The 21,687-nt window shown below is 33.5% G+C and overlaps 1 protein-coding gene across 1 annotated transcript; it reads right to left on the reverse strand.

The window, feature by feature from the left end:
- Nucleotides 1-1,065: 1,065 nt before the first annotated feature.
- LOC147070212 (WD repeat-containing protein 3) lies at nt 1,066-21,503 on the reverse strand. Its single transcript, XM_085949497.1, has 15 exons — nt 21,191-21,503; nt 20,035-20,238; nt 18,466-18,663; nt 17,325-17,498; nt 16,292-16,488; nt 14,944-15,173; nt 13,379-13,499; nt 12,452-12,647; nt 11,325-11,552; nt 9,464-9,733; nt 8,653-8,817; nt 8,099-8,164; nt 7,711-7,868; nt 1,946-2,168; nt 1,066-1,281 (listed from the first exon to the last, which is right to left on the reverse strand). Exons 1-15 carry the CDS (start codon nt 21,359-21,361, stop codon nt 1,117-1,119), a joined length of 2,766 nt encoding a protein of 921 aa, XP_085805623.1. The 5' UTR covers nt 21,362-21,503; the 3' UTR covers nt 1,066-1,116.
- Nucleotides 21,504-21,687: the final 184 nt, after the last annotated feature.

The following is a 21,687-nucleotide window of genomic DNA, read 5'->3' on the forward strand; positions in this document are numbered from 1 at the left end:
TTGGATTGGAAAGTTTATATTTATGAATACATACATAAATAATCTCAGCAACATACCTATTAGAAAAATATTCATACCAAATAAGTTGAACCCACATCTATCATAATCCGGGCACTGTGCTTTACCAATTAAGTCATTAATCATGCTGAAGTTTCTTAGAATCAATATGCAGCAGTCTTATTTGAAATTATGTTAGTTTTGGTGTCCATCTTTTGTAATTTAAATGATAGGCACATCATGAGAAATGATAAATATTCCACATTAGTGTAACTTTCGAGCGAGAGAAACCAATGCAATACTGTTGTACTTAAGTACAATCCACGATAGTAAATGTAACAATAAATACATTAGCCTTACTTAATTCCTACGTACTAGAAGAAATCCCATCTGTTAAGGTTCAAGGTTAATTTGTTTCACTATAGGTTTGCAGGCGATAATCAATAGAAAGGTAAATAAAATTCAGAACGCTAGTAACAGGACTGGGGTGGATGATATTCAATCTTCGGAAGAGAGGAACCAAATAAGAGTACACGTATGTATTTTTTTATACATTATTGAATAAACAAAGGATTTAAGAATGTCAAGATTCTTTATTATAGAAAAAAATGATTTAGAAAAACATACATAAACAAAAAGTGGGACTCGAACACACGTCTTTCGCTTTCCGGGTGAGTGCTCTCACCACAAAGCTAGGAATTCGTCTATGATTCATGCAAATTATTTCTTATAACTACGTTTAAACTGTAAAAAATCTAACTAAAATTTGGGTAGCTACAGACATCTGTTACGATTAAGAAAGTTTAAATGTAGTTTTAAGAAATAACTCGCACAATAGGTTGATTGGTTAGAAAGAAGCTAAGCACCCAGAAAGTGAAAGACATGAGTTCGAGTCCTACTCTGTCCAACTTTTTTCTAATATCTATGTTTCTGAGGTTTTTCTATAATTATCTATGTTGAAACATGTCAGGTAAAATGTTATGATTAAAATTGTTTTAAAAATGTCTAGGTTTAAGGTGAATCCAAATAAAAACACTTAACAGGGATAATAAATAAAATAAAGATAGATCAAAAATAAAATTATTTATTTATAAAAAGTGTTTACAGCTCAAGAAATTTCTATCGTAAAACAATAAGTGATCTCTTTAGGTTTTCTTTAGCTTTTCTCTTTTTGTTTTTGTTCTTTCTGTCTTTCGTCGCGTCTTTGAAGAGCGCTTCTTTCTGTGAGTTCTCCACGTCCCTTTGATGCCACTGCAACGCGTGCAGATTGTAACCAACCATATCCTAAAAAAAGCAATGACATTAAGTAATCGCAGCCCATACGATATGATATGCTCAATTTGATGTTAAACAAAACACAGTAACAATGGTGATTATTAATAAAACTACTATTATTTACTAAAATTTGGTGTGATCCTGGTGCCATCTAGGAATCAAAGTTAGTATTAATAACTCGATTCAAAATTTCAGAAATGGTTGCCAACACTAATGGAATTTAAGATTACACTGTGTTTAGACTCAATACACATATCAGTACAGTAAAACCTCATTAGTAAGAACACTGATAATTCGAAATTTTCCAGAAAAAAAGTCCCTTGAACATTATTTTCATATAAAACCATACCTTTAATTCAAAATTCCTGGCGTATAAAAATATTCAATAAATCGTAATAAAGTACACTATTTCATGAGCCAGTCATTGAAAAGTCATTAAGACTTCTCTTAAAACATCAAAAATTACTTATTTTATGAAGGTAATAAAAATAATCCTGACATTTTATGACCCAATTTGGTAGGCACATCTATGAGCGGAAACAAAATTAATGAAAATCAAAAAATTTTTTTTTTCAAAATTTTAATATTTCATATTTCGTAATTCGAATTTTTTTTCGATTTTCGCTCACATGGAATTCGTATTAACGAGGTTTTACTCTATATAGTTACTTACTCTAAATTCTGTCATCCTCTTCATTACTAAGCCATTTATTACAACAATGTCTTTCAACAAATCGTGGCTGGCGACTATTGCGGCGTGATGTACTTTTATTAAGAATATAGTAAGCTTGCAAATCAATTCACAATTGTCGTTTCTTCTGAGTAGGACAGGCAATATTTGAATTATCTCCCCAACAGATTTAAATGGTAATATGAGTAATGATTCTTCCAAGTCACTGTAAAAAGAAAAAAGATACATCAATTATGTTTTAAATGCTTTTCCTCAATTTTAAATTTCAAGTTTATCATTTCCATGATCTAACACAATACATTAAGGCGATGTCTTTGGCCTAAATAACACATATAATGTGACTTTTACGCCATCTTTTTATATTTAAAGGCATCTACCATGAATTTCTAAAAATCTGTTACTAAAAACTTTGGTCAATTCTAACCAGATGGCAGTAAGTTACCATAATAAGTTGCAAGTATTATTAAATTGCCAGATGAAAAAAATCGCTAGACAAAAATTCATTTACATATTATAAGAATATAATAATATATTCTACTATAATATTATTATATATATATACCTATTCAAATAATTATAATTTTTTTTAAATAAGTACAATATTTTATTATATCGTATTGACATTTTTATGATTTAAAAGAAAAGTTTGAAATCAATTTATACTTGCCAGCTTCTTTTTTCATTTTGAATAGAAATTTAGAATACAAAAGGCCAATATAGGGCCAAAGGAATGAAAATATGGAAGAGAAGTATTAGTCTATTGACAAATTTTTTATTTTTATTTTTTAAAAGTAAAATATACTATATGCACATACCAGGTCACACTGCAGATGAATATTACCTACTCTATAAACTTAGGGAAGGTAAAGAAAACAACTTGTTCATAGGAGTGGTCAATTTTAATAGAACATTACACAATAAAAATAATACAAAAACATTATAAATAGGATAATTAAATATATTTACACTTAAAATTAGTTAAAATTATGAAATAAAACCCTAAATATGTACTTTAAAATTGCTTTGAGCTGCATCCTATACTGTGTGATACAGCTCAAAGCAAAATTTTGTGCACACGTATATATTGCATTTTATGCAAATATACCTGGTGCGGGACTTGCATCCAGGGTATCTGCACACGGATGCTGAATGGTGGCCAACGCTGTCCAAACATACCTCAGCGATCGGTTGGGGGACAACCGTTCTCCTGCGAGCTGGTGGCTCTGTGTCTACCTGCGATGTCGACATGTTTCTTGGCCGACCTCGTCCTGGCAGTGTTAAAATGTTGGCTACCCGATCTTCATACCGAATAATAGCTTTCGCTAATCTGATTCAGTACGACAACAGTCCCATAATATCCTTTCGGGGTACATTTTCTAGTTTACAATTCCGCATATACATTAGCCAACAGTTTACCACCGCCAAGTCCACAAAGTGGTTAAAAACCCTCACAGGCCATTTGCATGTCTTCATCGCAGTCCTGTAATAAGCAATTATCCGATCGCAAAGATCAATGCCACCCATCGACATATTGTAGTGCTTTACAATGGCCGGCTGAGTGGCACTGATCTTCCTCTTTACTTCCTTCGACCATCGCATGCAGGTACTAACAGGAGTACTGCCGACCGCAGTGGAAAATAATAACACGGATTTATTTTCTTTCCACTTGACTACACAGACTTTGTCATCCTACCGAACCTTCTCATCCCAATCTCCCCTCTGCATTGCCTTATCGTTTTTTTAATTTCTTAATCACATCGCCGATTCTATTACTTCTGACAGTTCCAGTTAAGAACATTTTGTCGTGAAGTAACGAATCCGCGAGCTTCAAACTAGTGAAAAAACGATCAGTATAGACAATGCAGGAGGATTGGGGAGAGTCCGGCAGAGTAACTTGACCACACTTGCGCCCAGACCGAACTGCTTCATATCTCCATCTGATACCGTTCCCTTCCCTACATATATGTGAAAATCTATCACTAATCCATCTCTGGCCGCGAGAACAAAATTTTTAAGGCCTACAGGATTTGGCTTGTTAAGCACAAATTGCCTGTGTCTACAGCGGCCAGTGAACGGCATCATTTGCTCATCGATGGAGTTATGAGCAGGTCTGGGCAAAGTATGGCATTTTTTTAGAACCTCACTTAAAAAGGGACTAATCTTCCAAAGTTTATCTGTGCAGCCCGTGCGGTCAGCAGTGTTATCTGCAAAATGAAAGTGATTCCGCAGTTCGAAGTACCCGTCTCTGGGCATTGCTTGATTAATGATTGGAATGCTTAGATCATAACACCAGTACATTCGAGTCTGCGGAAACCTTAATGTACCCATCATAATTTTGATGCCGGTGAATACGAATTTCGAATTCGTATTCACCGACCACAAGTCCCTTTTTTGTGCTGAATATAAATTTGTCTTCTCAGCTATTTTTTCGAAGAGAGTGAGGTTGAAGTATTCGAAAAAGGAGCTGAGGATATTGTCAGCAACATGCCCTCTCACCAACAAATCTTCCTCCAATTCCGGACCAGCATTCGGCATACTGAAACAATAGGAAAAAAATATTATTACATAATCCATATTTCCTCATTAATTCAAGTATTTAGCAGTAAAAATACAAATAATGATGGGCAATAATATGTCAACTCCTCATTCGAGACAATCGCTACATCATGTGTACAAGATGTAATGAATTCTTGTTTTTATGCCAAAGCATGTAATGAAAATGAATCTAGTGTATGACCGGATGGTATATAAAACCAATAAATATATTATTAAGGAAATTGTAAACCTACCATTTTGTGAGCCAGGGAAGAACCCTGGATTGTGATGTCGAAGGTTGTAAATGTCGTCGCTGTTGTCGGACTCGTAACCGTCGCCGACTTCGCAGTCTGTCGTCCAATATTTCGTCGAGTTCATCAGTATTAAAAGATTTATCTATATGTAAACAAAAAAACATAACCTAATTACATTCATATACTCGTGTCAAACTTATCAGTTTATCACTGTAGATAACGTTTTCAATTTACGATTATGTTGTATTAAAAACACGGACACGTGTTTGAAAGCACATAAAATATTTGATTACAATCAATCATTGGTTACATTGTATAAGCATTGTGAATAATTATAATGGTGATTATGAGATACATTTTCGAGACAAGTTTCAGTAATTTTATTAAATTCGGTTCTACAATCATATTATGCGAATGAAAGAAATTCACTATCTATTAGATAATTTACAAAACGTACAAGATGGGCTCGATGACATTTGTCATAAACATAACCTCAAACTAACGTAAAGTATTTATAATTCTACGAAAACGATGAGTCTACGCCTAAAATAATATATATTGATGATAAATGCATGATGGTGATTGAAAATACAGTATATGTAACTCTTTTCAATAATTTTTGAATGTTTGTTTGACAATCAAAACTGCGTGACATAGTTTGTCATTTTGATGTACGATAATAATATTATTTATTATACACTGAAAAGTTTACTTACTTGACAAAAATGTTACTGATGAGTCGATTCCTTCCTGTTTTCAAACAATATACCTAATAATGGCCAAATAAAGAAGAATTGTCATAAACCCGATATTCGATCTTCGATCGAGAGCACGAATGCTACCATATGTTAAAATGCGAGATTTGTTTATTTTGTTGATTATTTAATGATGATATGATAATAATGATAAAAAACAGTTGTAATTTAAGCAAATACTAATTGCAAATAATTCGCAGTTTCAAATTTTGAATATAGGCAGGTTTCTACGTAAATTAAGTTAATATTGTAATTTCAATTATTAAGTTATTTTTATTCATATGGCAATTTCGCCTCAAACTGATAAACTGATTTTTGTCAAAATGCAGAGAAATGTTAATTTTTCTTGTCTATGTGTGAGTTTCATTTTCAACGTCATGTTATGGTATGTGTGTTTTGTATGGAGATATTTTGTTTCCAAATAATTCCACAACGGCAGCACCATACAGCCAAGCGTCGGCTAAGTGTTGTCAACATGTTGCCAATTTGAGCAATTATTATGGTTTCGATTTCTATCGATTCGTTAATATACAAAAATACAAGATTAAATTTAAGTAACTGCCGTAAAAATTAATAAATAATATTTTTAATAGAAACGCTAAGCGTTATTCGCGATAAATTGCGTCTAAGCCGAGATTTTTCGATTTTAATTGCGTGCTTTCTAACCTCTAAATCGATGTTTTTTAAATTTGAAAAAAAAGATATAAGGATATAATAAATTCCAATTTTCGCTTAGCGTTTCCCTGGGTAATAGATTTACGTACATTTTTATCGTAATTTTGATAATAAATCTTATGTCATTCATTCTTACCACCCGATAGAAATGTACCGAATTTGACACGTATTTTTGGTATATAGAACTCCATGATACTTCTTAATTTTTTATTTTATTTTTCTCATTACTTTTGAATATATATTTACCGATTAATAAACTTTTCTAGCTATTTTTCGATAACAACTTTACCTAGAGACATCACCTTAAGTATATAATTCGTGGGGTTATTACCGAAAGTTGGTAAGTCTCGTAATTTGAAGTTTGCCATGCCCTCTAAAATCAGGCAGAATGGTAATTTCTTTGTTCTTTATGTGCATGTTCTATATTATATCCATGATGACCATGATTTTTTTTCTAGCATAATTATATATTTATATATGTTACACCGAATGTGCGAAATTAACTATTACATGAAATGCGCAAAATTTTGACTAATTCATGTAATAGTCAAGCCTGTTGTCTTATTCATGAATTAGGTAAATTTTCTGCTGAGTACATGAATTCGCCAAGGTATGGAATTCTCGAACTGTCAACATGACAGAAGAAAAAGTAAATACGGATGGTTTTATTAGTTATAATTGGACATAATATAATATTATTATTATTAGGTTAGGTTAGGTTTTGTAATTCTGAATTAAATTATTCAACTGAATGTCCATTTTGAGGTTAGCTATCAAGTGTCAACAAACTATCACAAACATTCAATCGACCATTGCACGTTTGATACCCAAGCACGAATCAAATCGCGAAAATACTTTTCAATAAAATTCTTCTGTTATCATATTATAGTTCTAGATTTTTTTTGCGCATAGTAAATGGATATGAACGTCATTGTAGGACGACATTTGACACATTTGTTTAGTTTGATTAGTTGCAAAAAACACCACCGAAGCGCGATCATCTATTTTGACCATAGATAATATATGTACATTTTGACCAATGCATGAGCATTTGATGTAATATTCAATTTCGCACATTCGGTGTAACATACCTATATACACATAATTTGTTGTTAACTCTAAATACCTAAATTATCGACTTACAAACTTTTGGCAGCAATATATATTACTGATTAATTCATATAGTTTAATAACAATTTCAGCAGCTTGGACTTAGTGAGTTTTCTTTTTGAATAGATAAAACATTCTCACACTTTAATCTACTGTGCTGGTGGAATTATCAAGAGTATCAAGTGGCAATTTTTTTCATTCAACTGTGTGTCGAATGATAATCGAAAGTCAAATGATATATGTATTGTGGGAACCACATTTCAACAAAGTTGATCAAGTTGCAAGTTGAATTGAGCGAGTTAAAGTCGTTAGAATGTTATAAACACACCCAGTTTGATTACGGCAATGCCTACTTTTGAATTATCATTTATCCACTGCAGGATGAAAGAAAAAATTTCCATAAATTTGAAAAAAATACCTAGCTCTTATCCTTTGAATAGTCTTAAGGAAAAAGTCTTCAGGGGTGGTGCAGTCGAAGGCCTGCATGAGTACAGGGAGCTGAATGCTCCCTCGCGTCTCCGCCTGTTTACTTCTAAACTCCTCGCACACATCTAAACACTCAAGTATGGAGTCTGCCTGGAAATTGAATAAACAGCACATTAATTAGGTTATAGGTTTACATTTTGAGATTTACAAAAAAACAGCAATATAATACAAAACTGATACTCAAATAGGTACATAAGTCATGCACAGTGGTGTGCGGTGATTTTTGAGATTGGAAATACTCATACAAATTAAAGGTTTTTTTCAAAACAACAGCAAAGCAGATACATTTTACAATTAAACCAAAATAGGTAAGTACTTACAGCTCGTTCACTTCCAACTGTTTTTTTTGAAGGCATATTGAGATTTGGAACGCCAGGAAGTGGAGCCTGAAAAAATAATCATTTAAGTAAATAATTGCAAAGTGTTTGATGACCTATTAGATAAATTACATTAACAGTCTTGGCACTAGCAGACTCACATCGACTGTCACGAAAAACATCCTAAATAAACAGTACACATAATGATTCAGATACCAATTGGATCATATCGACGCTTATCACATAGCAACATTTGGTGGCAATACTAGGTAGTTTTAACATTTCATATACCACTGTAAACTAATGGAGATTGGTTAGACAATAAGTAACAAGTTTCTGATTCTATTTACTAGCAGTTATTATTGTCTATTCATGTGAATAAATATCCGAGTGACAATTATGAAGCAAAGTGTCAACATGACAAATTGTTTAGCAATCCATTATAATATCTTCATAAGCAATAGCTGACTGAAGTCATCAGATCCAGGTCCAGCAAGAATAATAACTTTTCTATTTCACTTGTGTTATGACATCGCTTCCTACTGTGCGTGGAATACCTTCTCTCCGGTAACTAACTCCTCTTCAGCTTCTTCATCTAGATCTCCCAGTACGAGTGGCTCATCTGTGCGCTCCCACAGTCGTAGAACGCGGTCCGCTCCGCAAGAAACCGCCCATAGACCAGATGGCGCCACACTCAAGCATCTACTTTCTCCCATATGACCCTGTTAATAATAATATTAATTCATCATTTTTGACTAGCCGAGATTTAACTTATGATTTAAAGGAATTCAAGAAACTTTCAATATTCTTATTGATTTCCTATTATTTGGTAAGTATAAATATAAACTGCAAGTATTTCAACGATACGTAGCAAGTAGTATTATAAAATAGTGGTAAGTATAAAAAACAAATTAAAAGTATCCCGTCAATACATAAGTATGTATAAGCATCAAACCAAAAATACTCTTAAGACTCTTTATTGCATGATAATTTTACTGCCAAAACTTTTATATTATATTGCATGCATGCTTAAAAACACATGCGTAATTAAACATATTATGTATGACAATATCATGACAACCAAAAGTTTGTTAAACTATTGTATTTTTTACGGATTCAGCCTTTTTAAGCCAGCCCAGCATTTAATATTACAACAAATATTGATACCAACTTGTCTTTTCTTACGACTATCCAGCTACATTTCTGACATCCAGAAACTATACTTATCATGTCATGCTTATTATATACCTTTTAATAATTAAACAGCAATGTATTTGTTAACCTATTTTATAGTCAGATTGCAAACACTCAGTGGAGAAGATGTATTACTGATTAACGAATAAAATTATGGTTGCGTTATATTCATACCTGAAGAGTATTAATTTTGTCATAAGTATCACCGTCCCATTGCTTCACTTTTCCATCTTTTCCGGATGTGAAGAAGTAATGTGTCTTAGGAATAAACTGCAAGCTGGTGACGGAGTCGTCATGAGCAAACACTGACTTGTGACAGTCTCCAAAGTCCATACCCCAAATTTTAACATTCCTATCGGCGGAGCCTGTGGCAATCAGAGTCGAGTCATAGCTGATATCCAAGCACAGCACAGGTAGTTTGTGCCCGTACAGTGACAAATAGAACTAGAAACAAAAAAATACAATAGTAGTCTAATGATGACGAAACAAAAATTTATAGAGAAAGAGTTTTTTGATTGTTATACAGTTGTATAATATTTACATTTCACTTGGCTTTACAATCTGGTGTGAATTTTGGCCAGCTCTCAGAGGCTAATGAGAAATAGCTGTTAGTCATTCGCTCAACCAACCAACCCAACACACATTGAAATATAATTTTGGCAGACACAGGATTGTTTCATGGTTTCAGACGCAGATATTCTGCTATTCTTCCAAAACAGGCGATTAAAAATAGGTGAATATTTTGAAATACAGGAATATCCAAATTATTGGTGATTCCAGCATTATTCAAAATTATTCTTTTGTTCTATGTTAGGCCGTATGACTGAGGATCATGGCCCAGATAATTTTAATTAAATTATAAATTTATAATATAATATGTTTATTCTTTCTTTTTAGTGAAACAATAGTGTACTAGTAGATATTGATACCAAATACAACCCCTCGCGAAGAGACGTCGCCAATCCCATATCAGGAACCTTACATAAAACAACGACTACCGTCCCGTAAAATCACTATATGCCCCGCAAGTTTGCAACCCCCGATAAATATTATAAAATATTTCGCAAACGAACATGAGGTTTCTCAGTGTCCCCAAACTACCCGAGTACCCTTCGTAAGATACAGTCTGACCTTGACAGACTAAGCCAAAATCTACCGTTAGATTTCCAAAAAGTTGCAGTCTACACCTCGCCCCGCCAGCCTCTCTCCAGCATCTTACGAGCGTAGGTCTTCACCCCTGAGGTAGAAAGATAATCGCGAAGCTGGTAGGCACCATGCGAGTGTCCGCTGCCCACACATCGGATGCACCATCACAAAGTAAACCCCACCCGTCTCGATGTAATAAAAGTGAATACTGTGAAATGTGACAAACATGAATCAACCCTTAAATTGGCAGTGCCTTGCAAAAGTGAACGTCCCCAGTGAACCGTTTTAAAATCAATGTTTGTCCTAATGTAATAATACCAATGCTTGTCCATGCTTTAGTGTAATAAAACATAATTCTGCGCGGAATTATAAAATAAACTGTGTTAATCATTTTTATACTAATTGTGCCCGTTATAATGTCTCTCACTCCCCAATACATCGAAGTACCTACCCGAATGAAGGACTCCACAACACACCCCTGAGTTCTAAAAGGTATTAATATGAAACAGAGAAAATCACATAAATGCATTCCTTAAATGCATTTTGCATTAAATGCAACCTCACCGGAAATTTCAACCGCATTGGATTAGGACCTTTTCAACGGCTCAACCTAACCACTCCCAATAAATCTGGCCATATTATATTTTAAATCAACAAATATGTAAACGAGACTGTAAACGAAACTAACAAACATTATTCCACAATTATTATTATATCAAGAAACACTCAAGACCAGTTTCAATTGGAAAGTGAAACAGTGAAAAAAATTAAAAACATAAACATGATTGATCGAAAATGTTACATCGGCTGCATTATATGTACAATATTGGATATTTGTAGATATAAACAGGACTTTATGTTGCTTATGGAATTGAAATAATTTACTAACCTTGAAGGAGTCCATGAAGAAAATTTTGACAGTGGAATCGAGGAGTCCCACAGCAATAAATTTGGAGTTGGGACTTACACGTACACATAATACCGACTCCTCCAGTTGCAATGTACGCTTATGCAAAAGTGACAGTACCCGGGCTTTGGTGTCGCCAGATGCATCAGGAATCAATTCGAAATTCCACACTTTTACAGTTTTATCACTGCTACCTGACACACACCCATGCTGTTGAAATTTAAAAAAAACAGATTGAACTATTATAATATAATACAATACTTAATATTGATTTCAGAACGTCTTTAACGCTTTCGCTGCTGAATAGATAATGAGATTTTAATTGCCCCCTTTAAAATGCACGTTAATTACATCGATCGGCCGCCTGGTCATTACGCACCGTGTGCGTCTTCCGCGTCCAAAGTATTAATATGGTTGTAAGTCGCACATATGGTCAAAATCTAACAAAAAATACATCTATACTGTAAAATGGGGTGAATAGGAACAGTTCCCGGTAAATAGATTCAGAGTTACAATTGCCAAAATGCTATCGTTTGCATTCCAATATGTATGTTATTTGACAGATAATTTATTCTTCTGCCATATGGAAACTTCGAAAGGACAAGAAACTTGACCGTTTTTTTATTTATCAGATGTGAAAAAGTTTGTTGCGACATGCGGACATGTCTGATAAAACTTTTTCTAACGTGTCTCGGCCATGAATGAATTCAACGCAATTCAATAAGTACCTATTTTTGTTCCAGTTGATTAAAGAAATTATACAATTTCAATTTTATAAATAAATGTTTCTTTATTTAATGTTATGTTGACGATAATTTTGGGAAAATATTGACGGTGAGTGAATAATAAGCATTCCTATTCACCAAACCAAACTGCTAAATTGCAAACACAACTTTTAGCAAGTAAATTTAACTTTTCAGTCATCCAGCATGGGGTTTAAATTAGATATGAAATCTGAAATCGTTCCTATTCACCCTACATAGTTTAATAAAACTCTGAATATTTTATGTGATTGTTCATTGATTAAAAAATATTTTTTAAGCTTAGGGTTTTTAAATCTCACAGCACGTAAACGGCATGAGTAAGACAAATGGGTCTATGTAATATACCTGATCAGGAAGAAGTGTCACGGTCCATACTTCGGCCGTGTGGCCAGATATCTGTTCAAGAATATCTCCTGCTGCAATATCGATGATGAGAATCCTACCGTCTTGCGTTCCGGCCAACAGATGCCGATCTCCGGGCACAAAACAGAGACTGACGACTGGACCGGTTTCCACTGTACGAAGACAAACTTGGGATGGCCTATAAGTAAAAACATGCATTACTGAGAACTGAAATGGTGTAAGATCGGCTCGAGACGAAGCCTTAGTTAATAGGAATATCAAAGGAGATTGGGCTCGATGAATATATTTTATCTTTTTTAACACGACAGGGTGCGAGGGCTACTTAAAATAAAGTAGTATGTAGTATTGGAGTAGAAGTGTAATAATAGCATTGTATTGTAACATCACCGGGCATCAAACCTGGAACCTCCGGTATGAAAAGACAGTACGTTACACATTTGGCTACGTGAATCTCTCTCATTCTCTGAGTATTGTCACAATATAATTATTAATCAACACATCGTATGGGGCTGATATGTATGTCAAATTAGTAACATAAGTCATATAATGACTTTGACCCCAATGGAAAAATGTATTCACAATTATCACAAATCTGTAAAGATATGGTCTGTCTTTAGTAGGCATTTCTATATATCGATCCATCGGCTTAAATCTTTGTCACCAGGAATTCTTGTCTGATATAATACACAAACAGCGGATGTATTTTGCGTCAATCTTGGATCTTGATTAGCTGAAAGCTAATAAATTGCACCTTATCTTAAGTTAGAATTGGGGTATATATAAATATATATATAAACCTTAAAAATACCAGATGATACCTGGGTCGCAAATGATAATTTACATAGAAATTTACAAACTGATAATGTAGTGTGAATTTGGAGTATTCATTAAATTTATAAAATAGGGCACCTGTTCCACAGCTTTACAGAGTCGGTACTGCCGGATGCGATGGCCAAGTTGTCGGAACTGAATGCCACACATCGCACTTCCGTCTGGTGTCCGTGACTGGAGATCTGCCGGAGACAGTCGACTGGTGGGAAAAAACTAATTCTTAATATTTACAACCATTAATAGCTAAGTAATAATTACCACCTCGTCCGGACAGATTGTGAAAATCGGTAAACGTCAAAATGCTCTGCACTGTTTAGTTCCTATTTTTTTCCGGCAGGATTGGCACTGCACATGCGCATATGTCGCACAAGTTGCAACTATCATGTGAAAATTCAGAAACCACTAAACTTTTTTTATCCATGCATAGTCATGGAACTTGAACAATAATACGTGTTTACATTTGCATTATTGTTATGGTCGCGACAATACGTACTGCCACCAATAAATCCATGCAGATGTAAATAGACTATTAGTTTGATGAAAACAAATAGGTATGACTGATAAAGAATTTAGTATGCACTATTTTTGATGGATCTCCACAGCTTACCTCCACCCTTCACCACAAGTTTATGTTGAGGGTAACTGTACATATTGGCAGGGCTTTTTTTGTCATGTAACGAGGTGGAACGACATTCCGGCACCCTTTTTCATGGTATTTTTCAAAAGCAATTAGACGAAACAATGTTTGCGCTTACATAGTACAAGTTAATTTTCCTGAATCATCTCATATGAAAAGACATATCCTGAAAAACTATCGCGTTTGATATATGCATTGAATTCTATTACCATTTCTTCAAGTGAATTTGAAAGCGAATTTTTGCAAATGAATATAATTATTACCAATAAGAGCTTTGTCGGAGACCAAAACAGGTTCGGCACTTTAGTTCATCAAACTCGTCGGACCACCTTTGACAGTTTTCGATACTTCAAAATACGTTGATCGGTGGTTACTAAGTGGAAGACATTCGGCCATAGACTCTAACACTAAGAAAAGGAATCGAGACGATTTTCAAGACGAAAATTGGACTGAACTTTGGAAATCACCATGGCCGCCACAAAAGGGGGGCTGACAGGGCTCTAGCCAGGGAAATTGACCAGATAAGTGAGATAAATGCATATCACATATTTGCTCTAATTGTAAAAAAAATCACCTGCGGTTGAGTAATTGCATTTTTTGCTTAGTGTTTGTTGATACACTGAGCACCCTTAATTTTACCTCAAACGCCATTTGAAAAACGTACTATAGAGCGTCACACTGCCTTTAACCTTAGTGATAGGTAGGGGGCCCGACAAAGATCCTGGACTGGGGGCCATGGAAATCACCATATATGTACTTTTATTCAAATATATGATGTTTTTACAACTTGAGTTGTTTATTTTTCAATACGCTTCGTGTAAATGATATTTGAATATAATTTTCTTCAGTAGGTAAGAAGTTTGGCAATTAGTGAGTTCCGGCACCTTTGTTTTTTTTTTAAAAAGCCCTACATATTGGTATATATTACGTACAGTGACTGATCTTTGGAACAGTCAGCATAAGAATGTGATTGAAACTACTTTTGAAAATGTTATCGAATACTCACATTCAGTTTCATTCTTGACCATTCTGACACTATGTAACTCAAGTGTGTTATTTGCAAGCGAAACGGCAACACGGATCTCGCCCCCGACGCCTGTCACAATGTCCATGCCCTTGATCTTATTGCTAAGTTTTAGGCTGGGAATTCTCCTCACCTCATCGGACAGAACCAAACTTTCAAAGTGCTTCTGATTGATCATGTCGTCTTCTTCCAGTTTCATTTCTTCTTCAGTTCTGAAAAACATAAATCAAAGATTACCTAAATGCAGAAATATAAAGTCTTAAAATACTCACTTGTTTTTAAGTTGCTTTCAAAATTCCAAAGCTTAGGACCATCAAAACTTAGCCAGTGCCACATGTGGCATATGCTGCAACAATTGCATTGATCACCTTACAACATCAAAATAGTCAATGAATGCTCCGTCCATACCAATCTATCATTTTGTTGAGTAGGCATTCCATTCACAAATAATTTAATTGAGTGCATATTATGTTACACCGAATGTGTGAAATTGCGTATTACATAAAATCGGCAAAATTTTACCTAATTCATGAAAAATGCAAACCCGTTGCCTTATTCATGAATTGGGCAAGTTATCTGCCGAATGCGTGAATTCAACAGGGTATTGAATTCTTAAACTGTCAACATGACAGTAGAAAAAGTAAATTTAATACGGATGGTTTTATTAGTTATAATTGGACATAATATAATATTATTATTATTAGGTTAGGTTAGGTTTTGTAATTCTGAATTCAACTGAATGTACATTTTGAGGTTAGCTAACAACTGTCACCAAACTATCAAATCATACTATCACAAACAAACAATCGACCATTGCCCGATACCCAAGCACGAATCAAATCGCGAAAATACCTTTTAATAAATTCTTCCGTTATCATATTATAGTTCTAGATTTTTTTGAGCATAGTTAATGGATATGAACGTCATTGTAGTTATTGATTAGTATATTTTTATATAATCAATTACATTTGACACATTTGGTTAGTTTGATTAGTTGCAAAAAATACCACCGGAGCGCCACTATCTATTTTGACCAATGCATGAGCATTTGACACATTTGGTTTAGTTGCAAAAAACACCACCGGAGCGCTACTATCTAATATGCCCAATGCATGAACTAGGCAGAAGAATTACTGCCGAATTCACGCACTCGGCAGATATTTTGCCTAATCCATGAATAATGCAACGGGCTTATATTTTTCATGAAATAGGCAAAATTTTCGCGATTTCATGTAATACGGAATTTCACACATACACTATTATACTATGCCAATGTACTATGATTTTACTAATGTGCCCATTTTGTATACTGAACTTTCACAGTACGTACGGTATTTTCTTCTTCTCCTTTTTAATCCGTTTCCTCATTCTGGCTGCTGCCTCTATATCACTGCAGAAGGTGAAGATCTCCAAGACAGAATCAGTTCCATGGCAAGCCAACACCGAGCTGTCTGCGTCTGTTTGGAGCGAAACCACTCTTCCGCGTCCTCCTCTCAGTAATGTACCCATTAAATGGCATTGTAACACCTATAACATTCATAGATATTTTATTTTGTCTATATTCATATTTACTTGTGACTGGTCATATGATAATTTAGTACAATTTTATAATATAGTTGACTCTCATATTAACGGGCAGTGTTCAATTTTTATTTTTATTGTAATCTTCATTTCAATAGATGATTAAATCTCAGTAGAAATCACTTTTTAATGCCTTCGAATTAAATTTTGTGTTTGTGGTTTCTGTACTAAAAACTGAATAGTGATCAACTATTATTATTATATTTTGATACTGATGACTCATTCTTTTGCTAAATATTCAACGCATACGGCAACATTCGATAATAATATTATAATACTCAATATTTCCATTGATATTCTGGATTCCTGGATTCTGGATTGACATTTATAATATTTCTGTAGAAAATCATGCAACTAATTTGAGCTCACAACTTTCTATAAACCAGTCCAATTACTAATCACCTATTTTAGACATTCACTAACTGGAAAAGACATCCAAAACATAGTAATTCTTCATTTTCTCCTGCATAAGGATTCTGTAATAATAAATCATTCTACAATATGTAGAGAAAATTACCGAGTTTTTATATTAAATCTCTTATTAACAGAACCTTATTTATTCCATACAGTAGGACCTGAATTATTCAGACTAATTGGGGATGAAGGTAATCCGGATAACGATAAATCCGGATAATTTTAATTCCATAATAAACTTTTTTTAATGGCAATTATAAATTGTACATTTTTCTGTCATCATATGAAACTGATCATCAAAAATAAAACCTGGGTAATCGCGGTCTGGATAACTGAGGTTCAAAACAATTCAAGATAAATTAACTTACAGATTCTTCCACTATTTCTTCAGAATCCTCAAGCTGTGAGATGGCCAAGGCTTTTGTTTTATCCAACAATTCATCTTCCCCGTCCTTCCACTTGAGTTTCCACACCTTCAATGCTTGGTCAACACAGCCTGTCACCAAATATTTACCAGATTTCACCAAAACACAAGCCCAGACCTTTGGAATATAAACAAAATGTGGGCATCTTTACATTTTATGTGAAAGTATAAACATACCAATAATAAAATTAATGACATGTAAATATTTTCCACCAAAATCCCTCATTCAAAGATTGTAAAAATACAAAAAAATAAAATTTAATATTATTTTAGCCAGTTCCTTGGCTAACATTTTAACATATTATTTATTTATTTAATTAAAAAAGACACGTACATAACAAGTTATTAATTCAAGACGTTCACAACATGATATTTAGAATAAAAATTACATGTAACCAGTTAGAGAAAAAACAAGGTAGAGAAAAAAAACAAAGCAATAAATAGTTTTATACAAAAGAAATAAAATAAAAAAACAATATTAATTCAAAAAAAAAAATACAAATTAAACAATAAAATAGAATTTAAAAAACAGAATATATAATGGATTGCCAAAAATATCTACATCTCTAGGAAGTGCATTGACCAGCCGCACAGCCCTCGCTATTGGTGCCTGGTGAGCCTGACATGATGAAACAGCTTTCACCCAAAATAGGTCATAGCTGCGACCACGCATGTAATTGATGGGTGCATAAAAATTCAAATTTTCTACAATATCGGGATTGAAAATTATACCACGTGAGAGCAAGGAAAAATGCTTTAAGAGCAGAAGTGACCTACGAGCTTCAAGAGAATGAAAGGCGAGCATGCCTTATATATATTGATATTATTTGCGGATACATTGTCAAAATAGATATTTTCAGACTATATAATAACAATATTCATCTAATCCGAGTTAAATCAAATTAAAGAATGAATTACACTTACAAATAATTCGAATTCTGCTGTGCGCAATGAATGCTAAATTAATAAATTTATTTTCATACATAATTTTACCCTTAATTTAAAATATCATTTAGAATATTTTTTTTATAATTCGTTATCGTCCGGTATAAATTAACACTATATGACTGTGTAAAGTTGCCTACCTCAGATCGATGTCCACTCAATGTTTTAAAACAGTGTTTTGTCTCGAGGTCCCAAAACTTGACAAACGTATCCTTGGATGATGATATAACCGTATTACGGGATTCCATATAGCATAATGAGGTTATGACACCTTTGTGACCACTCAAACGTGCATATCCAGTCTCCGCTACAACATCCCAAACAATGACTTCTGTATCCTGCGATAAAAGATAATACGATTTATAAAAGAAAGATATACTTATCTGGATTTCAATCCCGGCTTGCTGAAACCTGGAGTTTCATAATATTATAATTTTCATTTGAAATGCTCTAATTAAATAAGCAGACTCATTGATTCAAAGCGGTTGTCATGAGCAATAATCAACCATAAATAGCAATTACACATAACAATTCAGGTACCAATTCAATTGTCTCAACGATTCTTGTGATTGATACATAACAAACGTGTTTTTACACGTTTTTTGTCTTTTTTTGTCTTCCCTTATATTTTCTAAATTCAAATGACTCCGCAAACTTGGAGATTGTATTTTGACAAATAATAAGTTGTAGGCTGGTGTGCGATCCTAAGATCAAATGGGCCTCCAGGGTGGAGGTTTCATATTAACAGATTTTTGTTTTTACAAGAAATAAATGTTAACCACTTGCTCAACCTATTTGGTCCATACTCTGACTTCAAACACAATGTGAAAAATAATATGTGTATTTGTCAGAACCAGGATTCGATCCTAGAACCCACGATACTATAAGCCGACACTTTGGTTAAATGAGTCAAAATTTAATTCCATTTTACAAAATGATAATATAAATAATTAATTAAATTCTGGTTGTGGTTTTTAAGTCGATAGCAATTTTGATTATAACACCGTTATCAATACTACAAAGATAAACGACTTGTCTATGCTTAAATACAAAACTCATAGAATGAGACGAGATGGTCTCTTTCCCTCGTCTTGGGACTATTCAAGAATACTACTTGGAAACGGTATTAATTTAAAACAATGAATTAAATTAATTTAAAACAATTAATGGCCATTATCATTATAAATAATTCAATTTACCCTAATTAGGTACAAGCAAATTATCAAATATGGGATCCACTTGACAATAATATTCATAATGAATTTCATACTATATTTAACAAAGGCGAAGTGTGCATGATTAGGATGTCATTTATAATCTTATTATTATTTTTGGATAATTCTTTATACATTCCAAACTGTTCTAATACTTCTAATAAAGTCCCTTATTACAAAAATGTAGGCATTGCGGTGATGGATGAACCGCCATGTTTTCTATCGGATGCGTGGCTAGCTGAGAATCAGTTTTTTCATTTTTCTTTCCCTTCGTATTATTGTATTTTCAAATAATGGACAAAAACATACACCTCATGATAATATTGACAAGATGCAATGCATGAGCCCAAATATGCGAGCTAATCGCTGGATTGGCGGAACAATTTCTACATGACATTTCCAGAAGAGGCTGCACCTGGACGTTCGGTGGGAGATGTTAAGTCTGTTTGTGTAGTTTGGCCATAAGAGTAGTTGATATCTGACAAATAAATTTACCTTAGATCCGGAAAAGAGTTTATGTCCATCTTCATCGTATATAAGTGCGGTAATGGCTGATTTATGGCCCGCAAATACGCAGGCAACATCTCCCGTTAACAAATCGAAAATCTGTATATTTCCATCTAAATAACCTACGGCCACCTGGTTACCTGTGCTGCATATTCGTGTCACCTCATGTTTTTCTCCGAGTAAAACTTGTGCCTGGAATGAAACAAAAGGAATTTTTTAGTTCATAGTTCACTTTTTCATATCTAATTCGCCACCAGCTGAAAAGCCCATCCAAGAATGTGCGGAAATAATAAGCTATCCATAAAATGCTTAAGGGGGGACATGCTCAGCGTACGTCAAAATGGAGCTTTTATGCTATTTTCAAAGCATGATCCTGGACATTCCTTAAACGTTGTAGATAATCTATTTATATAATTTTGAAGCCTTATTATCCTTTATATTTATTTTAAACATTTGATGACTGCATAAAGTATTTTTATTACATAAAATAGTATTCTTTTAAACCTCTCGCTCTAATGTTTTAGAATATAGTCATATTTCAGTACGTCCATGTGAAGTGGTGTTGAGATTTTTTATATTTATTAATTTTTAAAAGCATTTATAAAATCATTAGTAAAATTTATGTCGACATTATTATAGTGAAATATTTACAATAAAAATTATATTGATAATTTCTGTGATCCCAAATTTGACAAGAATTAGGCATTTTATTTTTCCAAAAATGGGCAAGATTTACACATTTTAAGATAATTCTAAAGATACTGATTATAAGCTATGTCTTTGACCATTCAAATGTAATAAACATTTTACGAATAATGTGTGCTTTATAATAATTATTGACCTAAGAATATGGTAGTATTTTTTTGAAATACGCCATTTCTATTGGCATTTCCCAGTGGCTTAAGCTACAACATACGGCCGTAGCCATAAATTGACAAACGATAAATGAAGTAGGGAGTAAGATCATAGTAACGCGCGTGTTTGAACATGTACCTAACCGAATTTTTTTTTTTTTAAAACGGAAATAAATAGTATTATAAATATGTAACGGTAGGTATATTTTGTCAATCATACTTATTTATCTTCATTGAACCAAGAGTGAAGTATTAACACACAATTTAAATGATTACTCAAGAAGGTTTACCTTTTCACCGAGTCGCAGATCCCAGATTATGACGTGTTCGCACGCAGCAGCGGCGACATAACGGCCGCTTACTCCATTCAATGAAACATTTGCTACATTGCAACATGAACTGCATATTATGTTGAAGCTTCCAGCCGCCACATATCTTAGATACTGTTTCGTTAAACCCATTTTAGAGGAAACTTTCAGGTTATTACTAAACGCGTGGTAGTAGACGGCTTAAAAAAAGATTCGTTTACTGTAATTGAACGTGAAATCTATCTAAATATAACCTCAAAACATGTTGACAGTTGTCAGAAGCATGTTGTGAACCATAAACTATAAGCAAATTCCGGATTCCAAGAAATGTAAAAAAAAAATCCCATAACAAAGATGATTCTTTCTTATGTGTTTTATTTTTTACACTAATAAATAATATTTAATCCTATGACATTGTTCTATGAAATATTGATTAATTTATCAAAATATTTTATTTTATGATTTTTGAAAAATCTCAA

This window comes from Rhyacophila brunnea, unplaced genomic scaffold (assembly GCF_057557595.1).
Source record: "Rhyacophila brunnea isolate RB1 unplaced genomic scaffold, BYU_Rbru_1.0 scaffold_22, whole genome shotgun sequence".
Classification (NCBI taxonomy): Eukaryota; Metazoa; Arthropoda; class Insecta; order Trichoptera; family Rhyacophilidae; genus Rhyacophila; species Rhyacophila brunnea.

Excerpts from the sequence above, each read along its gene's own strand:
- LOC147070212 (XM_085949497.1), bottom strand. The coding sequence starts at position 21,361 with ATGGGTTTAACGAAACAGTATCTAAGATATGTGGCGGCTGGAAGCTTC. Across the intron at positions 18,664-20,034 it reads AACTCTTTTCCGGATCTAAG|GATACAGAAGTCATTGTTTG; the intron begins GTAAATTTATTT and ends CTTTTATCGCAG. Across the intron at positions 8,818-9,463 it reads ACAAAATTAATACTCTTCAG|GGTCATATGGGAGAAAGTAG; the intron begins GTATGAATATAA and ends TATTATTAACAG.